This window comes from Chiloscyllium plagiosum, chromosome 1, assembly GCF_004010195.1.
Source record: "Chiloscyllium plagiosum isolate BGI_BamShark_2017 chromosome 1, ASM401019v2, whole genome shotgun sequence".
Lineage (NCBI taxonomy): Eukaryota > Metazoa > Chordata > Chondrichthyes > Orectolobiformes > Hemiscylliidae > Chiloscyllium > Chiloscyllium plagiosum.
Window position 1 is genome coordinate 46734578 of NC_057710.1, and position 20613 is coordinate 46755190.

Here is a 20613-nt window from a genome sequence, read left to right on the forward strand (position 1 = left end):
AGACATCAAAGTCAAGTAACTGAGTCAGTGCAAAGAAATTCATTTCTCCTGTTTAGTGATAATTTAACATATTGGGAGCTGAAATGAGTGGAAGACAATGGCATAGTGGCAGTATCCAATGTACCAATAATCAAAAGCCCCAAGCTCTTGTTCTGGGAACATGGACTCAAATCTCACCAGTGCAGATAGTGAAATTTGATTTTAATGAAAAATTCTGACCTTATGGCAATCACATAACCAATGCTGATTGTCATGTAAACACACCTAGTTCACTAATGTCCTTTAGAAAAGGAAATCTGCCATTCTTACCTAGTCTGGCCTTGGAGGAAGTACAATGTAGGTTTACAAGAATAACTTCAGGAGTTGTGTTATGAGGAAAGATTATACAAATTAGGCCTGTTTTCTCTCAAACTTAGAAGGTTAAGGGGTGATCTGATCAAAATTTTCAATATATTAACAGGAAAAGATAGAGTAGATAAAGATAAAATTATTTCCACTGGTTGGGGGTTCTAGAACCAGGGGGCTTAGTCTAAAAATAAGTGTCAGACTGTTCAGGAGAGATTTAGGAAATACTTTTACACACAAAGGGTGGTAAAGATTTAGAGCACTCTTCCACAGATGGTAGTTGATGCCAGATCATTTGTTAGTTTTAAATCTGAGATAGAAAAATGTTTTGTTAAGCAAAAGTATTAAGGGTTTATGGGCCAAAATTAAGTAAATGGAGTTAGGTCACAGATCAGCCATGATCTCGTTGAATGGTGGAAGAGGCATGAGAGTCTGAGTGGACTATTCTTATTCATATGTTCCTATCTTACAAGTCCAAATGCACAGCAATGTAGTTGATTCTTAACTGTCCTCTGAAATGGCCCTCTCAAGCTACTCAGATCAAGGAACATTTACAGATAGGCAATAAATGCTGGCACAATCAGTGATGCCTGCTTCCCATGAACGAGTGAGAAAAAACTCATCTGCCAGTTCACCAGCTTGGAGAGACAGTTGAGCTAGTTCCAAAACTATATTGAGCAGCATTTCAACAGCTGCTTTTGAGCAACACAGGAGAAAAAAAGGACAAATGGATCTGTAAGCAGGAACTTGTATCTTTGTCGGAATATAGTATCAAGAGTAGACTGCTAAGCCCGTCAGGCCTGCTCCATCATTTAATATGATGATGATCTAACACTTTAGCTCCTTTTACCTACACTATTGCAATAACTCCACTATTGCAATACACCACCACTGATATTCAAAACTTTACCAATCTCTACTTGAAACATTGAGCTTCCACAATGCTCTGGGGTGGAGAATTCTGATGATTCACAATCCTCTGATAAAAATTCCTCTTTCTCGGTCCTAAATGGAATCTCCCTTGGCAATAATATTTTTGCTTAAATAAGGAGACCAAAATTGCACTCGGTAGTCAGGTGTGATCTAACCAAGTTCATATACAATTTAAATAAAATTTCACTACTCCTGCACTCAAATCCTCTTGCAATAATGCCTTAATGAATGTTTCCCAATTGTTTGCCTTGCCTGGATGTTAACCTTTGGTGACTAATTGACAAGGGCACTCAAATCCCTTTGCAAGTATAAACTTTCCAACCTCCCACCCTTTAAGAAATACTCTGCACAATTGCCATTCTTGCCAAAGTAGATAATGTCGCATGTTTTATATTATATGCCATCTGTCTATTCACTAAGCCTGCCCAAAGCTTCTTGAAAACGTTGTACATCTTCTTCACCACACATACTCCTGCTTAGTTTCTTACCAACACAAAATTGGAAATAATACATTCGATCCCCAGTCCAAATCATTGATACATATTGTGAATAGCTAGGGGCCAAGCACTGATCCTTGCCAATGAGATTCTTCCACAAGATTATTAATCATCCTTTCTCATGACATAATACTTGATCTAAAATAGCCTTGTTGTGTAGTCAACTCAAAAACTCTTCAACACTTTGCTCCAGAAAACCATCCCAAAGACAGTCCAGAAACTTGTCCTCCACAGCTTCAGTGCTCAGTTGGTTTATCCAGTTTATATGTAGATAGAAGTCATCAGTGTTTACTGTGTTCCATGGGCTATAAGCTTCTCTCATCTCCTGATTTATACCATGCTGCACATTACCAATACTATTTCGTGACCTATAAATAACTCCAAACAGTTTCTCCTGCTCCTTATTTTTTTTAGCTCCAGTCAAACATATTCCACACACTTTTCTTTCGATCTGAGATCCTCCCTTATTAATATGCTGATCCTAGCTCAGATTGTCAGTGCAACTCCACTTCCTTTTCCTTCTTGTCTGCTCTTCCTATATGTTAAATATCCTTGAATATTCTGTCCCTGCTGGGATCACCATTCAGCCTCATTTCTATAATGGCAATCTATCATAAACATATCTCTTTGTGCCTTTAAATCATCTATCTTGTTGTGAATACTGAGTGCATTCAAGTAGAGTGTTTTTTTTTAACATCATTCATTTTTGAAGCATGTTCATGATCGGCCTTGTTTCCCCATAGGAGGTTTTTCACTTCCTATTATCACTTTAATTCCTTTCCAATCTGGTTTAACTCTCAGGTTCACAGCCTTCTGACAAGTTAGTTTAAACTAAACACAACAGCACTAGACAATCTCCTTTTGAGCATTTCAGTGTCCAGTTCTATTAAGGTGTGACCCAATCAGCTTATATAGTCTCACCTGCCCAAATGCATCAGGCATACCCTCTCTCCTATACCAGTTCTTTAGTCACATGTTCAATTGATTGATCCTTCTATCCTTATATTAATTAATACATGGCACTGGGAGTAAACCTCAAAGATCTCTCAGATTTCAGCTCTAATTTATTTGAGCAAGTCTCAAACAGAATGGATAGAACCAGTAGATGTGTTGACACCTCACAAAAGATTTAGTCATAAGAAAAGAACCCATAGTGTTAGAAGTTAAAAATCACACAACACCAGGTAAAAGTCCAACAGGTTTAATTGGAAGCACACTAGCTTTCGGAGCGCTGCTCCTTCATCAGGCGGTTGTGGAGAACATAATTGTAAGGCACAGAATTTATAGTAAAAGTTTACAGTGTAATGTAACTGGAATTATACATTGAAAAATACCTTGATTGGCTGTTGAGTCTTTCATCTGTTCGAATGCCATGATAGTTTCACTTCAACACATGAAAGAAGTGAAACTATCATGGCATTCGAACAGATGAAAGACTCAACAGCCAATCAAGGTATTTTTCAATGTATAATTCCAGTTACATTACACTGTAAACTTTTGCTATAAATTCTGTGCATTACAATTATGTTCTCCACAACCGCCTGTTGAAGGAGCGGAGCTCCATAAGCTAGTGCTTCCAATTAAACCTGTTAGACTATAACTTGGTATTGTGTGATTTTTAACTTTGTACACCCCAGTCCAATACCGGCATCTGCAAATCATGGTGTTAGAGGTAGTATACTGGCATTGTTAGAGAACTGGCTAATGGCCAGGAAACAGTGAATGGAGATAAGAGTTATTTTTCAGCTTGGCAACCTGTAACCATGGGGTTCCACAGGGGTCAGTGCTGGGAATGCAATTATTTTTAACATTTTTGATATCGTAGAAGAAGCAAGTGAATGTATTGTAGCTAAATTTGCTGACACCTCAAAAATGGGTGGAAAGGCAAGTTGCAAGAAAAATATAAACAGTTCACAGACCAATATTGATAGGTTAAATAAATGGGAAAAAAGTTGGCAAATGGAGTATAACATGAGAAAATATGAAGTTGTTTATTTTGGAAGGGAGAATAAAAGAACAGAGTATTATTTAATTAGAGACAACCTGCAAAACGCTGGAACACAATAGCTAATGGAATGTTGATTATTTTTTCAAAGAGATTGGAGGAAGGTCTTGCTAGTGAGACCATATCGGGATTAATGTGAGCAGTTTTGGTCCCCTTATTTAAAAAAAAATCATTTATTAGTAGCAGTTCAGAGAAGTTCATGCGGATTATCCCTGGTATGGAGGAATTGCCTTATGAGCAAAGAGCAAAGATGGAATTTAAAAATGAGAGGTGATCTCATGGAAACAAAATAGGCTTAATAAAAGGCTTGACAGGGTAAATGCCGAGACGATGTTTCCCCTCATGGGAGAGTCTAGGATTAGAGGGCATAGTCTCAGAATAAAGGGACAGTAATTTAAGACTGAGGTGAGGAGGAATTTCTTCTCTCAGAAGGTTATGAGTCTTTGTAATTTCTTGCTGCAGAGAGCCGTGTAGACAGAGTCCTCATATGTATTTAAGGCTGAAATGGATCGATTCCTGATCAGTAAGAGAATCAAGGAAATTGCAGAAAAGTAGACGTAAGGAATGTTGAATCAGCAATGATCCTATGGAACGGTGAAGCAGTCTCAAGCGGCTAAACAGTCAATTCCTGTTCCTATATCTTATTGTCTTAAAGACATTGGAACTGAAGAAAGCCATTCAGCCCAGTGAGTCTGCTCTGTGATTTAATGAGATGATAGTTGATTTGATAATCCTCAACTCCATTTTCTTGCCCTTTCCCCATAATTCTCGATTTTCTTATCAATTAAAAATCAGTCGACCTCAGCCTCAAATGTACTTAATGACTTAGCCTCACAACCCCTGTATGGTAAAGAACTGCATGGATTCACTGCCATCTGAGAGAAGACATTCTTCCCCATCTCTCTCTTTAATGTGCAACCCATTCTTCTGAAATTATGTCCTCTGATCCTAGACTCACCCACAATGGGAATCAATCTTTCTGCATCTACCTAGTCAAATCCCCTAAGAATCTTATGCTTCAATAAAGTCGCCTGTCATTCTTCTCGATTCCAATGAGTAAAGGTTCAATCATGTGGGAAGCTATACCTGGTGGTATTATCGCTAGACTATTCATCTGAGGACTTAAGATTAGGTTCTGAAGACCTAGTTTTGAATCCTGCCACAGCAGATAGAGGAATTTAAATTAAATAAAAATCTGGCATTAAGATTATAATGATGACCATGAAACTGTTGTTGATTGTCAGTAAAACCTAACTGGTTCACTAATGTCCTTTGCACTCCACGACATCAGGAATGTCATCAAAGTAATTCGATCTTCTTCGTTTCTCAGTGCTTTAGAGGGACAGCAGTGGGGGTGATGGTAATGTCCAAATTGTAAATGACATCATTGTCTTTGGTGGTTTCTGTCAGAACTAAGGATTCTGATGCAAGATTAGCATGAACGAGCACAAAACTGGTACTTCATGTCAACACTATTGGTGTTTGGGAAAACTTTGAAACTACCCTTGGACATGATGTCTATTGCAAGTTTGACTCATATGTTCCTCAAACCATGCTGCACCACATTGACCGGTCCACAGAATTACTTTCCCAAGAGAAGTGGTCTGTAATACCAAAGTTTATAAGACTTTTTTTTGGTAGCATTGTGTCCTTTGCTCTGATTACTTTGTTATTGTTTGGTTTGATATAGTCTCATTCATGATGAAGAGCTTTTGCCCGAAACGTCGCTTTTTCTGCTCCTTGGATGCTGCCTGATCTGCTGAGTCTTTCCAGCACCATTCTAATCTTGGCTTGATATAGTGCCCATCAAAGATCTGCTTAGACCGTCTGGAGTTATCCATCTGGGAGACACTGCCAATCCATTTAAGTTGAATTTTCTAGAGGGTATTTTCCATGCTGTGGAACTCAAAGTAATAAAAGACTTTGTGTTTCTGATTTTGTCCTGCTGTTGAGCTTTTGTGATATTTACAGGTGTTAATTGTGGAAGAGCTTTAATATGGAGATTATAGTAGACCTGCACTATTCTGCACTACACAGCAGGGTAATAAAGACAATGGCCTGTTAGAGTTTGAACATAAGAACTAGGAGCAGGAGTAGGCCATCCGGCCCTTCGAGCCAGCTTCGCTGTTCAATAAGATCCTGGCTGATCTTTATGTGGACTCAGATCCATTTACTTGCACCCTCATCATGTCCCTTAATTCCTTTATTATTCAAAACAAATCTAAATTAGTTTTTAAAATATTTACTGAAGTAGCATCAACTACTTCATTGGGCAAGGAATTCCATAGATTAGCAACCCTCTTGGTGAAGAAAGTCCTTCTCAATTCAGGACTAAATCTTCTCCCTCTAATCTTGAGGCTATGCCCTCTTCTCCTAACTTCACCTGCCAGTGGAAACATCCATTCTGCTTCTATATTATCTATTCTCTTTAATAATTTTATATGTTTCTATAACATCCCTGCCCTTTCTTCTGAATTCCAATGACTATAATCCCAGTCTACTCAGTTTCTCCTCATAACCCAACCGTCTCAACTATGGAATCAAACTAGTGAACTTCCTTTGCAACCCCTCCAGTGCCAGTACATCCTTTCTCAAGTGAGGAGACCAAAATTGCACACAGTACTCCAGGTGTGGCCTCACTAGCTCCTTGTATAGCTGCAACATTACCTCCCTGCTTTTAGACGTAATCAGTTTAGTAATGAAAGACAAAATTCCATTTGCCTCCCTGCTATGAAAGTGTAGAGGGTACTGTACCTTTAAGAGAGTTGAAAAGCTAGCAGAACTACCTGACACAGCACAAAGTGTTCTGAACAAGGTAATAATGTAACATTTGGTTGAACAGCTAGCAGTAGCTGGGTTGCTATGAGACAGAAACAAATTTCATATTCAACCAATCACTTTAAATTATGCCCCAAGATACCAAATTCCAATCAAATTTGAATTTAGTCCAATGAAACAATCCGATGTTTAGGTGATTAAATATCAGACATTTTGAACAGTTATCCAGAGCAGCTAAGACACTAACAACATGAGAGATTGCTTGCAGAAACATCTACTCTCTTAAAGGTACCTTTACCTATCAAAGACCTGTGAAGCAGAATCCCGAAAAAGATAGAGGAAAGTCTACACAGGACACTCGGCAAAGCTGACTGGTTTTGAAACATGATTATAAATTTTGTAAATCATAATCAGGATTTTTATCGGACCGGTATGGTAGAGGGGAATGTAAAAGATAGGTTAAAAGAAAGGAGTTGAAATAATTGTCAGTTAATATTTTCTGTTAGACTTAAAGAAATAAATTTATTAATTTTAACTTTAAATATTTAGATCTGGAGTAGGTCTTTGGCTCTCAAATCTTAACAGATTACAGCATGGGGTGAATCTTTTCTGTGTTGCTGGTTTAAATTAGCAGAGGGATTAACCTTGTGTCATGATAACTTGGAGGCTCATCATCCAGATTTGAACAGTTTACGGCTCGGGTTTGTGATATGAACAGGTTTAGAGAGATTTGAATAGATCCGGGGTACGAAAAAGCCCAAAAGATTTAAACACTCACAGCCGAGATCTTTAAATAACATGTCGGTGACATAATTTGTTTAATAGTGGTGACTTGTGGTTGGTTTAATTAAAAGTGAGTGAAATGGCTCTTAAAATTGTTAAAGAGGTTGTGGGATTTGAAGATGATTCTCAAATTTGTCAAGAAAGTTTAGAAGGAAAGAAAAAGGCCATACTTTCAGAATTAGCAAAGAAATTAGATTTGGGTTTAACCAGGGGCAAAAGTACAGCTGAAATGATAAGGGAATTACTCAAACACTTAGGTGTGTCAGAGAAACAGACAAGTGCAGTAGAGGTGAAAAACTTAAATTAAAATTGAAGAAAATGGAGTTAGAAGATAAACAAAGGAAGAGAGAGAAAGAGAAAGAAAAGAGAGAGGAAAAAGAAAGAGAAGGTTCTTAGCTGAGAAAAGAGAGAGTGAAGAAAGGGAGAGCCAAAGAGAAAGAGAGAATTTGAACTTGAGAAGTTGCCACTTAGTCAGCAAAGTCAAGTTAACAGGATGGAGATTAAAAGAGAAGGTAGTGATATATACAAAAATGTCAAAACTCTGCCACATTTTGATGAGAAAGATGTTGAAGCTTTATTCCATTTGAAAAATTGGCTAGGCAGATTGGGTGGTCCGAGGACTTATGGGTGATGCTAGTTCAGACTAAACTGGTAGGCAGAGTTGTGAGGTATTTGCCGCGCTCTCAGATGAGGGGTCAAGAGATTATGAAGAGGTTAAACAGGCTATTTTAAGTGCTTATGAATTGGTACCAGAAGCATATAGACAGTGCTTCAGAAACATAAAGAAGGAACCAGGTCAGATTTACGTTGAGTTTGAAAGAATTAAACTTAGTCATTTTGATAGATGGTTGCGTGCTTTAAAGCAAGATAGGACCTAGGAGGCTCTCAGAGAGATTATTCTGCTGGAGAAATGTAAGAACTTACTTCTAGAGATGGTAAGAACTCACGTGGAGGAACAGAAAGTTCCGGAGGTGAGAAGGGCAGCAGAATTAACAGACAAATACATGTTGGTGCATAGGACAAGCTTCCAGCCAGAATTTCATCCTGTGAGGGATACAAGTTGGAGGAAGGAGAGATCCCACACTACGAAAGAAAGATTAGAGAACGCTGGTAAGAGTTGACCACAGGTTAAAAAAGAAGCCCAGGAGGGTGAAGTGGAGGTGAATGGCCTCAGGTGTTTCCACTGTGATAAAGTGGGACACGTAAAGTCACAGTGCTGGTTGTTGAAGAAAAGCACTGTGGGAAAAAATGTGAGAAAAGAAGCTATGCCAGTGGCATTAGAGAAAATAGTAAAGGAAATTCCAAGAAGAACCAAGGAACTGCAGGAGAGTGCACAGCCTCGGCAGGGGCTGAGTATGGAGTTAGTACTTGATCTGTACAAAGAATTTGCCTCTGTGGGTAAAGTTTACTCAGAGAGAACAGGGGAGAAGGACAAGAAGTTATAATTTTGAGAAATACAGGATCTAACCAGTTGCTGATTGTACGAAATGAGCGAATATGCACTCTTTCTGATCTGTTACCCACGAGTGTGGTAATTTGTGGGATAGATGGACAGAAATTTAGCATTCCCCCTATGTAAGATCAGGTTGGAGTGCCAACTTAAGACTGAGGAAGTAACAGTGGGAGTAATTGACAGAGCGTCAGTTCCAGGGATCCAGTTTTTTCTTGGGAATGATTTAGCAGGTTCCAAGGTGGGAGTGACACTCCTTGTTATGGAGAAGCCCAAGGCAGTCCAAGAAACTGAGGCGTTAAAACAGAAATACCCTGATATTTTCCCAGACTTTGTAGTAATGAGATCCCACTATCATGAGTCATAGCACGAAGGGAAAAGTAAAGATGAAGGAGTTGAGGTTCAGTTAGGGGACATCCTGTTTGATGTAATGGTGCAGGAAAAACCTCAACAGGTAGAGGGTCAGACAGAAGGTTTAGTCCTGAAAGGCAAAGTGACTTGCAACAGCAAGACAAGACGATGAAAGATATATATGTTGATGTGTCCTCCAAAAAGGAGGCAGAAAATATTCCTGAGAATTATTATCTGAAAGATAGAATCCTAAGGTGGAAATGGAGACCAGGGCAGGTTAGTGCAGAGGAGAAATGGGCCAAAGTGCACTAGATTGACAGGAGGTGTTACGGGTAGCACATGAACTACCTGTAGGAGATCACCTGGGGGTACGAAAGAATCAGGCTAAGGTACAAAAATATTTTTATTGGTCTGGAATGCACAAGGATTTGGTTAACTTTTGCTGTACGTGTCATACATGCCAAATGGTAGGTAAACCACAAACGCTAATAAAACCAGCGCTTTTGTTGCCACTTCCCGCACTGGAAGAACTTTTCACATGCGTTATAATTGATTGAGTAGGTTCCCTCCCAAGAACTAAAAGTGGGAACCAGACCTTGTTACTGGATGCACCTACTAAGTTTCCAAAGGCAATCCCATTACAGCGTATCAAGGCAAAAAGTGTGGTAGATGAATTAGTAGCTTTCTTCACACGGTATGGTCGACCCAGAGAGATTCAGTTGGACCAAGGGTCAAATTTTACTGCTAGGCTGTTTAAGGAGCTATGGATAGCTTAGGTATACAGCACTTTAAATCCAGTGCATATCATCCTGAATCCCAGGGAGCTTGAGAAAGTTGGCACTAGACATTGAAGACCATGTTGACAGCATATTGTCAAGATTACCTAAATGATTAGATAAAGGTATCCCATTTGTATTGTTTGGCATTAGAGATGCCCCAAATGAATCTACTCAGTACACTCTCTTCGAGTTAATATTGGGGCATGAAGTGGCCCTTTGAAATTAATTAAAGAAAAATTGACAGGACGAAAGTTGGAGATCTCACACTCAGATTATGTATCAGAGGTGAGGGAGAGATAAAATTGAATAGGTGAGTTAGCTAAACATCACCTAAAGAGGGTACAGCATAGAACGAAGCAGGGGGCAGATAAAAACTCTGAGACTCAGACGTTTTCCCAACGATAGGAGATCCCTTCAAAGCCAGGCTTAGTAGTCCCTGTCAAATTGAGAGAAGGTTGAGTCAGGTGAACTATGTATTAAAGATGCCAGATAGAAAAATCAGGCATCAGGTATGTGAACATGCTGAAACCATGTTATATTAGAGGGAAAGAACTGGAAACCAGGTGTTAGTTACTGCTCCACAGAGTGAGGAATCAAGTCCAGATGGTGTGGATCTCGATGTGCCTCAAAACAGATTAAAAAATGAAGAAGTCCTTGAGAAGTGGGACGGATTAGTAAACTATCTGTCTCAGGAGTATAGAACACGGTGGAAAGATTTGTTACTGCAGCATGAGCACATATGTAAGAATCAGCTAGGGAGGAATAATGCTATTGTACATGAAGTAGATGTAGGGAATACTGCTCCAATAAAACAACACCCCTATCGGCTTAATCCTTTCAAAGCCAGTCAGGTCCAGAAGGAGGTGGAGGCCATGCTCAACGAGGATATCATCGAACCAAGCCAGAGTTAGTGGAGTTCGCCGATCATCTTAGTTCCCTTAAGTACTTTTATCAGAGACGGCGAAAACATTTCTGCGTTTGTAACCCCAAGTGGGCTATATCAATTTAAAGTGATTCCTTTTGGAATGAAGAACGCACCCGCCTCATTCGAAAGATTCATGAACAGAGTTGTGGCTGGGTTAACAAACTGCGCAGTCTGTTTGGATCATGTAGTGATATTTAGTAAATCCTGGAAAGATCACATGGTACAGTTGGCAGAGTTGTTCGAATGACTACGAGAAGCAAAACTGGTAATAAACTTAAATGAAACTGAATTTGCGAAAGCAGAGGTGATGTTCTTGGGACATAACATCGGTAATGGAAGGTTGACCTATGGAACGCAAAGACGAAAATCATTGAGGAATTTTCATGACCAACCTCACAGAAAGAGATGCTTTGATTCTTAGGACTAAGCGGATTCTATTGGAAGTTTGTTCCAAACTTCAGCACTGTAGTGGTACCATTAATCAATTTGCTGAAGAAGAACACAAAGTTTCAGGGAACAGAACCATGTCAGGAGGCATTCAAACATTTGAAAGCAATATTAACCACTGTACCAGTTTTAGCTACACTAAACTTTTCAAACCTTTTCAAAGTTGCCATCAATACTAGCGACATAGGAGTTAGAGCTATACTCCTACAGGAAGATGAGGATGGGATTGAACTGCCAGTTGGTTACTTTTTGAAGAAACTCAAAGTCCACTGAAGGAAATACTCCTTGATCGAAGAAACATTATTGAGTTTGGTACTGGCCTTACAACATTTTAATATGTATGTCACAAACAATGTGTTCGAATCGGCTGTGTACACGGATCACAATCTTAGAATGCTTTAATAACAATAATATAAGACTACTTCATTGGAGTCTTATGTTACAGACTTTTAATTTTAAAAATCGTACATGTTGCGGGTCGTAAGAATGTAATCGCAGATGCGTTATTGTGGATTTAACTGATAAAGTATAGATTCTATTCAATGTTATATATAGGTGGGAGGTAGTTAATATGATCTTAAATTAAAGTTATCTGTATGTTTGGTAATGTGTTTGCTTTCTAAATGAATATATTTTTGGATGGTGTCTTCATTACAGAGCACACTATTAAGGTATGAGAATTTTTCTATGACTTTGAGACTGGTGCCATCAACAGTTACAACTTCATAACATGTGCTTAGTGTTAGCTGAAACATAATCTAAGTCTTTATGATACTGTTTTGGTGGGCAAGGTCTTTTTCAAGAATGAGTTTAAAATTGTCTGGATAACTTCCTTGTTAAAGGCAACTAGGGCAAAACCATCTGCAACTGAAGCTATTCATTATGACCTTTGTCACCATGGGAGTAGAATGATGGGTGTCAGGAGTCCATTTCGCTATTCATTCACAGATGTGAGCATCGATGTCTAGGTCAGCATTTATTATCTAGAAGGCAGCTAAGAACCAACCACATTGCTGTCAATCTGGACAGCAGACCAGGTAAGGCCAGAAGTTTCCTCCCCTAAAGGACATTAGTGATTCAAGTGAGCTTTTCCAACAATCATCAGCAGAGGACTTCACAGTTTCCTGATTTCTCCTTCCCACACCTCACCCCAGTTCCAACCTTCCAGCTCAGCACTGTCCCCATGACCTGTCCTACCTGCCTATCTTCCTTTCCACCTGTCCACTCCACCCTCCTCTCTGACCTATCACCTCCCCCATTCACCTATTGTACTCTATGCTACTTTCCCCCCACCTCCACACCCGCTCATTTATCTCTCCACTCTGCAGGCACCCTGCCTCTATTCCTGATGAAGGGCTTTTGCCCGAAACATTGATTTTCCTGGTCCTTGGATGCTGCCTGACCTGCTGTGCTTTTCCAGCACCACTCTAATCTAGGCTCTGGTTTCCAACATCTGCAGTCCTTGTTTTTACCTGCAGTTTCATAGTCATCATTCGACTTTTAATTCCAAATTTTTATTGAATTCAAATTCTACTATCTGCCATCGTGGGATTCAAACGTGAGTTCTCAAAACATTACCTGGTCGCATGATAATACAACCAAGTCAGCACCCCCACTATGGATCAATCTCTTTGGGAATGACACATTAAGGTAAGTGGAATTTGTCCTGAACACTCTTTACCTTTGATACAGATTTATCTTTAAGTAACTTTTCCCAGTCCAGTTTTGCAAAATTATGTCACAACTTAATAAAAACAGCTTTCCTCAAATGTGTTATTTTACTGTGGATGTATCTTTGTTCTTTTCAACAATTCCCAAATTCATTCTGAAACATGGAAAATAGGAGCAGGAGTAGGCCACGTGTCCCTTTGGCCTGCTTTACCATTCAATATTATCATGGCTGATCATCCAACTCATGGTTCCCACTTTCTCTCCAAACCTTTTGAGCCCCTTAATTGCAAAGACTATATCCAATTCTTTCTTGAAAACATTCAGTGTTTTGACTTCAACCACTTTCTATGACAAAGAATTTCATAGACAAACTACACATTGGGTAAAGCAATGTCTCCACATCTCACTCCTAATTGCCTTATCACATATCTTTATACTTTGGTCCCTGCTTCTGGACTCCCGAATCATCAGGAACATAATGAATTATAATTACTTGCTTCAGAGCACTCTCTGACGAGTACTCCTTCCACCTCCATGTCTTAGTTGCCTAAATCTAGATCCAGAACCATCTCATTTCATTTCAGGTCTATTGCAAAATGGCTGAAATGAATTATCCTGAATTCAGTGATGTCTTTAGCATTTGATTAAATTCTGTTACAGTTAATACTAGGTAATAAATATTTTAAATTAAAAAACAAAAAAAAATAACAAGTATAAGAATGAAAGAAAAAAAGCTTGTGAAATTACCGATCGTGTTTTAGTTTTCAGTGGCATCTCGACGTCAGGCCGATGTAAGAGTGAAGAATCTAACTCTAACAAGGAGTGAAGAAAATAAATCTAACTCTAATTCTCACAGTGAGAATGGAGATGGTGGGTCTAACAGTAAATCTTTAACAGGAAGAGGTGGAGAGAATGTATCTATTTCTAACTCTATTAAGCAGGGAGAGTGAGCAGCGTGAACCTAACTCTCTTAACAGTGAGAGCGAAGAGAGTGAATCTAATTCTAATTGTAAGAATAACGAGAATCTAATTTTAACTCTAACAATAAAAGTGGAGAGGGAATCTAACTCTAAACAGTAAATGCGAAGAGAGTAGTCGATCTAATTCTAACAGTAAAAATAAAGACACTGGATCTAATTCTTTAACAGTAAAAGTGAAGAAAGTGAATCTAACTGATCATCTAATTTCTTTGCTGCAGCACCAGCGGAAGTTGAATCTTGTCGCCTTGACAACGTCAGCTTCCACCATCCGCCGCGCAAACAAACCATCACTAAAACAGCGACTAAGCGGGGTTTAACAAAATGCAAACGATCAAACTGTACCAATAAAACTAATCAAAGAGATGGTCGGGTATTTGGGGAGGAAGGGTAGAAGATGAGGGGGAGAAATCCCATCGCAAGGTTAAAAACTGTCAAATCGCCGTCCGGCGGGCGGTAACCCGGGACAACCGGCCTGCCCACAGCCGCGCCGGCATGGCCGGAAATGACCATCCGTCAAATCGAAAAGCAAACCGGAATTTCCGGAAGGGCTGATTATTTTTTATTCAGTGACCATTTAGACCGGGATCCTGTGGAGGAGTCGGATGGTGTTGGTTGTTTCGCGAAGGCGGGGGGGGGAAGGAGGAGGAGGTGGGTCTTGTGAGGCGCTCGGTGGTTGCCACTTCCGCAGCCGGAAGTTGGAGTTGAGTCACTGTCTCTGCGGGAGCCAGGGATGGGTAAGCAGAGGATGAGTTAATGAGAGCGGCCAGGTCCGAGGAAGCCGCAATAACCACCATCAGCAGCATCACTGTCTGAGGAGACTGAGATACTCAGCCTTCGGAGGGTGGGTGGGTTCATTCAATTAATCACATCAAGCAAGGGCCGCACCTTCGTCTCGACTTCTTTTATTCAAAATGATGGAAGAAATCGATCGATTTCAAGTACCCACAGCCCGGTCAGAAATACAGCCGCTGGTAAGGATTAAAGCAAAGCTAACGAATACCCTCCAACGCACGTTATTTCAGCGCTCAATAGTTTCACCGGTCACCTTATTTATACTCCCCCACGATGTTTGGAGCTCCGGTTCTTTTCTGAATTTTTTTTTTCTTGTTTTTGTTTTGGGCTATAGAATCAGGGAGGGGAGGGGGAGTGGTTTGGTAGTTCATTGTTAGCAATAAAACAGATTGTTCCTTAAGATTGGATTATTCCAACCCTTACACTTTCATCCACCCCCGCCCCCGTCCGATAATGTGATAACTTCCAGTTTTCAAAGGTGAAAATTTGCATTTTAGTATACTCACCTAAGTTTTAAAATATACGATGACTGGCTGAGCCTAAAATTTACTGCCATTTTAGCCATTTGTTCTCGGCTTTACTGGGAAGGAGCAAAGGCCAAATTTGTGGAGAATTGTGGTAAATCCCAACTCACTTCAATGTTGGCCACTTTAGATCTAAGAGTGAAGGAGGAATTCTGATAAAATGATAGAAGAAATACATGATTTAATGAGGTTTTGGCTAATTTTAATTCTTTCATTGATTTGGGATATCAAGACTAACGTATGAAGAGAGACTGGATAACTGGACTTGCATTCAACTTTGGAAAAATGAGGAAGGATCTCAGAAACCTATAAAATTTTAACCGGAATAGACAGGATAAATGCAGGAAAGATGTTTTCAATGACTGGGGAGTCCTAAAGCAGGGGCCAAAATTTAAGGATGAAGCATAGGCCATTTAGGAATGAGGTGAGCACAAATTTCTTCACCCCAAGAGGGGTAAGCCTGTGGCATTCTGTGACATGGAAGGCATTCAAGGTAAAAATAAATGCATGTTTTCAAGAAGGAGTTGAATATAGTTCTCGTGACTAAAGGGATCAAAAGTTATGGGGAGAATATGAGAATGGCTGAATGATCAGCAATGGTACTATTGAATGGCAGAGTACGCTCCGAGAGCGAATAGCCTACTCCATCTATTTTCTATGTTTCTTTGTTTGATGTGTGACTGCTATGTGTTTTCCTTTATTTTGCAGTGAAATATAATGCAAATATAAGAATTTTTCATATTTCAAGGGTGTATAGTTAAGAGATTTGAATTCATATTTGGGAGGTACTCTGGGTTTCTTGTATCTGTTTCAGACTCAGTCATACAACATGGAAAGCGACCCAACATGGAAAGTGAATTCCCCCACCCTAGGCAAAAGATCTTTCCTATTCAACTTTTCTATGCCCCTCATGACTTTTTATAAATCTCTAGAAGGTCATCCCTCAAACTCTTACACTACGGTGAAAAAATTCCCAGCCTCTTGACCCTATTTTTATATCTCAAGCCCTCCAGTCCTGGCAACGTCCTAGTAAATCTTTTCTGAAACCTCTCCAGTTTAATAATCTCCCTCCTATAACAGGGTGGTTAGTGTGCACACAATACTCCCAGAAGAGGCCTCACCAATGTCCTGTACAACCACAACATGATGATCTAATTGTAAACTCAAAAGTCTTAAACAATGCACGCAAGTGTGCTAAATGTCGTCTTAACCACTCTGTCTACATATGACACAAATTCCAAAGAAGTATGTACCTGAGCCCCTTGGTCTGTTCTACAACACTGATCTGACAATTATATTCTGATGACAGTTTTATCTTTTTAGGAGGTTATTGATGTCTATAAATTGCATTTAAATAGAGCACCAATAGGTTTAAACAAATTATGCCACAGTCTACTAATATTCTTATTCCTGCTGTTTGTTACTATTCTGAATAATGCTACAAATAGAACTTAAAATACTTTTGATGAGAAGTATATTTTCCTCAAAAGATAATAAGACTGTATTGTAATAAGAAAAAAAATCACATTCTCAGCATGTTAAAGAGAACCTCAAAATTATTTTTGAAGTGTAATCATTCTTGTTTAAATGAGTATAGTATTTGGGTTCTGCAATAACAAATGAGCTGAATGAACACCTTAATCTGTTTGGTTGGTGTTATATTAGTAACAAATGTAGGCCATGTCACTCTTTGAACAGTCTTATTAGACCTTTGGCAATCTGAACAGCTGTTGCACCTTTGACATTACATTGTGGTTATCGCATGGTATTTCTGACAACGTAGCACTTGCTCAGTGTTGCACTGACGTATTAGTGTGTGTATTCAGATACTGGAGTAGAGCCTTCTGAGTTAATCTTTTGACTTAGAGTTGCATGTGTTATAAACGGGCAAACTAACATTTAAAAATACCTTTTGAATACTTCTAATGAAACTGATCAATATTTTTCAATATTGTGATTTCAAAGGAGGCTAAGAATATTTCACAGCATAATTCATTCCAGGAAAAACAAACAGTAATAAATCACCTGCAGATTGTATTGAAGCACAATATATATGTAACAAACACACACAATTCTGGAAATACTCTGGTCTGAAGTCATCTGTGAAGAAAGGAACAGAATTAATGATCCATATCTGAGACTTTTCATCAAGGCTGAACAACTAAGATTGGAAAGTGATTACAAAATGGTCATAGATATGTTTTCCAACAAAGTCGTTGTAATGTAAAGTTAGGATATTTGCTCATATATCTACTTTCTGGGCTGAGACACTTGCTTGATTGTTTCCCAACTGAGATCACTAAACCAAACCAGACGAGGAATGAAAGTTGACTTCTTAGAATGTAAGACTCAACTTCACTAGGGGAGCATAAGCTATTTCTATGAGCATATGAATATCCTTCAGTTATGAAAATCAAGTGCTTATTTTAAAATGAAGTTTCTGTCTGAATTGAATGCATGCTTGAAATCCAGAACAATTGATCTTTCCCGATGTAAGAAACATCCCACTCCATGTGGACGTGAAGAGTGGACTTGATGAAATGTATATCATCATGTGTAGCCTTGAGACAGAATACCCTGAGGCCTAGATAATTGAAGCCGGTGACTTCAACCAAGTAAACCTCGAGTCTGCGACCAAATTACCATTTGCACATCTCCTGTCCCATCAGACGTCTGAACATTCTTGACCATTGCTACACAAACATCAAAGGTCCACCCCCAGCTGCATTTTGGAAAATCGGGTCATAACAGTTTGTTCCTTATTAGGCTTACAAGTGGAAACGGAAGTGTGAGGGCCTGATACGGAAAGTTGTACAGCACTGGTCTGAGCCAGTGGATAAGCTCCTACGTGACTGCTTAGTCGGTGGAGTTAAGAATTCAGCAGCCAAGCCAAATGATTATGCCATTACAGTTACTGATGAAATCTGTAAGTATATAGAAGACTGCATGCCAAAGAAGTAAATCCAAATGTTCCCTAAATGGAAACCATGGGTGAACTGGGAGATCTACTCCCTCCAGAAGTCTATATCTGAACGTTCGAGCCAGACGACCATGACCTATTCAGGAATCCAGGTATGACTTTTGCAAAACCATCAGAAACACCAAGAGACATCACCAGACTGAACTAGAGTTCCAGACTAACCAGATGAGAACATGTCGTTTGTGGCAAAGCTTACATGACATAACTGGCTATAAAGGAATGTCAAGTCGAATTACTAGCAACAATTCATTCCTCCCCAATGAGCTCAATGCATTCTATACTTGTTTTGAATAGAAGATCAGTGAAACAATGTCACCAGCCTTGAAAGCCTCATATGCACCTGTACCCCAAACACCACCATAGACATCAGATCAGCTTTCTTGAGAGTGAACCCATGGAAAGCGACTGGCCCGAATGGAATCCCTAGCCTTACACTCAGAACCTGCTCTGACTAGCCGTTGAGTATATTCACAGATTTCTTTAACCTCTCCTTCCTAGGAAGCCACCTGCTTCAAGAAGATCACAATCATGCCAGTGCCAAAAAAAAATTAAGCAGCGTCCCTCAGTCACTACCATACAGTAACTGACATCCATAATTTATGAAGTGCTTTAAGAAGTTAGTCATGGCACACATTCAGCCTCACAGATTGCCTTGCTGCTCGACAGCTCACCTACTGCTGCAACAGGTCTACCACAGACACCATCTCCCTGACCCTACATTCATTCCTGGAACACGCAGATAACAAGAATACCTACGTCATACTCCAACTTAGTAACTACAGTTCTGCCTTCAACACCATAATTCCAAACAAACTTATCTCTCAACTCAGGAACCTAGTACTCTGCTCTCCCCTCTGCAACTGGATCCTTGACTTAGAGTCATAGAGTCATATTTCATGGAAACAAATCTTGCCTATTCATGTACTTATTTAGAGTCATAGAGATGTACAGCATGGAAACAGTCCCTTCGGTCCAACCTGTCCATGCCGATCAGCTATCCCAACCCAATCTAGTCCCACCTGCCAGCACCCGGCCCGTATCCCTCCAAATCCTTCCTATTCATATACCCATCCAGATGCCTTTTAAATGTTGTAATTGTACCAGCCTCCACCACATCCTCTGGCAGCTCATTCCATACACGTACCACCCTCTGCGTGAAAAAGTTGCCCCTTAGGTCTCTTTTATATCTTTCTCCTCTCACCCTAAACCTATGCCCTCTAATTCTGGACTCCCTGACCCCAGAGAAAATAATTTGTCTATTTATCCTATACATGCCTCCATAAGGTCACCCCTCAGCCTCCAACGCTCCAGGGAAAACAGCCCCAGCCTGTTCAGCCTCTCCCTTTGGCTCAAATCCTCCAACCCTGGCAACATCCTTGTAAATCTTTTCTGGGCATTTTCAAGTTTCACAACATCTTTCCGATAAGGAGGAGGCACTCCAAGGTCTCTTTTTTTTCAGCAACACTCCCTAATGTCTTTTAAATGTGGTAACTGTACCAGCATCCCCCACTTCCTCTGGCAGTTCATTTCACACATGAAACTGTAAAAACAATTTGCCCCTCATTTTCTTTTTAAATCTTTTTCCTCTTACCTTAAAGGTATGCCCCCTAGTTTTGAACTCCCCTACCCTCTGAAAAAGACCCTTACTATTCGTCTTTATCTATGCCCCTCATGATTTTATAAATCTCTATAAGATCACCCCGCAACCTCCTATGCGCCATTGAAAACAGTCCCAGCCTATCCAGCTTCCCCTTATAAGTCAAACCCTCCAATTTCAGCAACATCCTGCTAAATCTTTTATGAACACTCTCCAGCTTAATCATATGCTTCCTTTAGCAGGACGACCAGAATTGCACACTGTATTCCAGAATAGGTCTCACCAACATCCTGCACAACCTCAACATGATGTCCTAACTCCAATACTCAATGGTCTGAGCAATGAAGGCAAGTAAACGCTGGCTAACCCCCTGTAACACAAATTTCAAAGAATTACGTACCTGAACTCTGAAGTCATTTTGTTCTACAGTATTACCCTTGGTTTTGAACTTGTACATAAATATCTTGCATTTATCCAAACTAAACTCCATCTGCCACCCCTCACTCATTGACCCAATTGATCAATATCTTTTTGTAATCTAAGATAACCTCCTTCGCTGTCCACTTGGTCACCAATTCTGGTGTCATCTGCCAACTTACTAACCATACTTCCTATATTTGCATAGAAGTTGTTCGTATATGGCAAACAAACATAGACACAATACTGATCCCTGTGCAACACCACTGATTACAGGTATCCCGTCTGAAAAACAGTCCTGTACTACCACCCTTTGTCAGCTACCATCACCCACAGATGGCGATCAGCAAAGGTAGGCA

At 39.8% G+C, this 20613-nt stretch overlaps 2 protein-coding genes across 4 annotated transcripts in view; one reads left to right on the forward strand and one right to left on the reverse strand.

The window, feature by feature from the left end:
- The window catches only part of dnai1.2 (dynein, axonemal, intermediate chain 1, paralog 2), a 298205-nt gene extending 283725 nt beyond the window's left edge, over positions 1-14480 (reverse strand). For both annotated transcript variants that reach the window (XM_043683992.1, XM_043684070.1), the window contains exon 1: positions 13712-14480. In XM_043683992.1, coding sequence (XP_043539927.1) covers positions 13712-13738 — 27 coding nt within the window. In that variant the 5' untranslated portion in view covers positions 13739-14480. The remainder of the gene's footprint in view (positions 1-13711) is intronic.
- A 119-nt stretch (positions 14481-14599) lies between these two features.
- fam219aa (family with sequence similarity 219 member Aa) overlaps positions 14600-20613 on the forward strand; it is an 85315-nt gene continuing 79301 nt past the window's right edge. The window contains exon 1 of one of the 2 annotated variants that reach the window (XM_043684194.1): positions 14600-14915. In XM_043684194.1, the coding sequence (XP_043540129.1) occupies positions 14856-14915 (60 nt within the window). In that variant the 5' untranslated portion in view covers positions 14600-14855. The remainder of the gene's footprint in view (positions 14916-20613) is intronic. The other variant, XM_043684155.1, reaches the window with a different exon arrangement.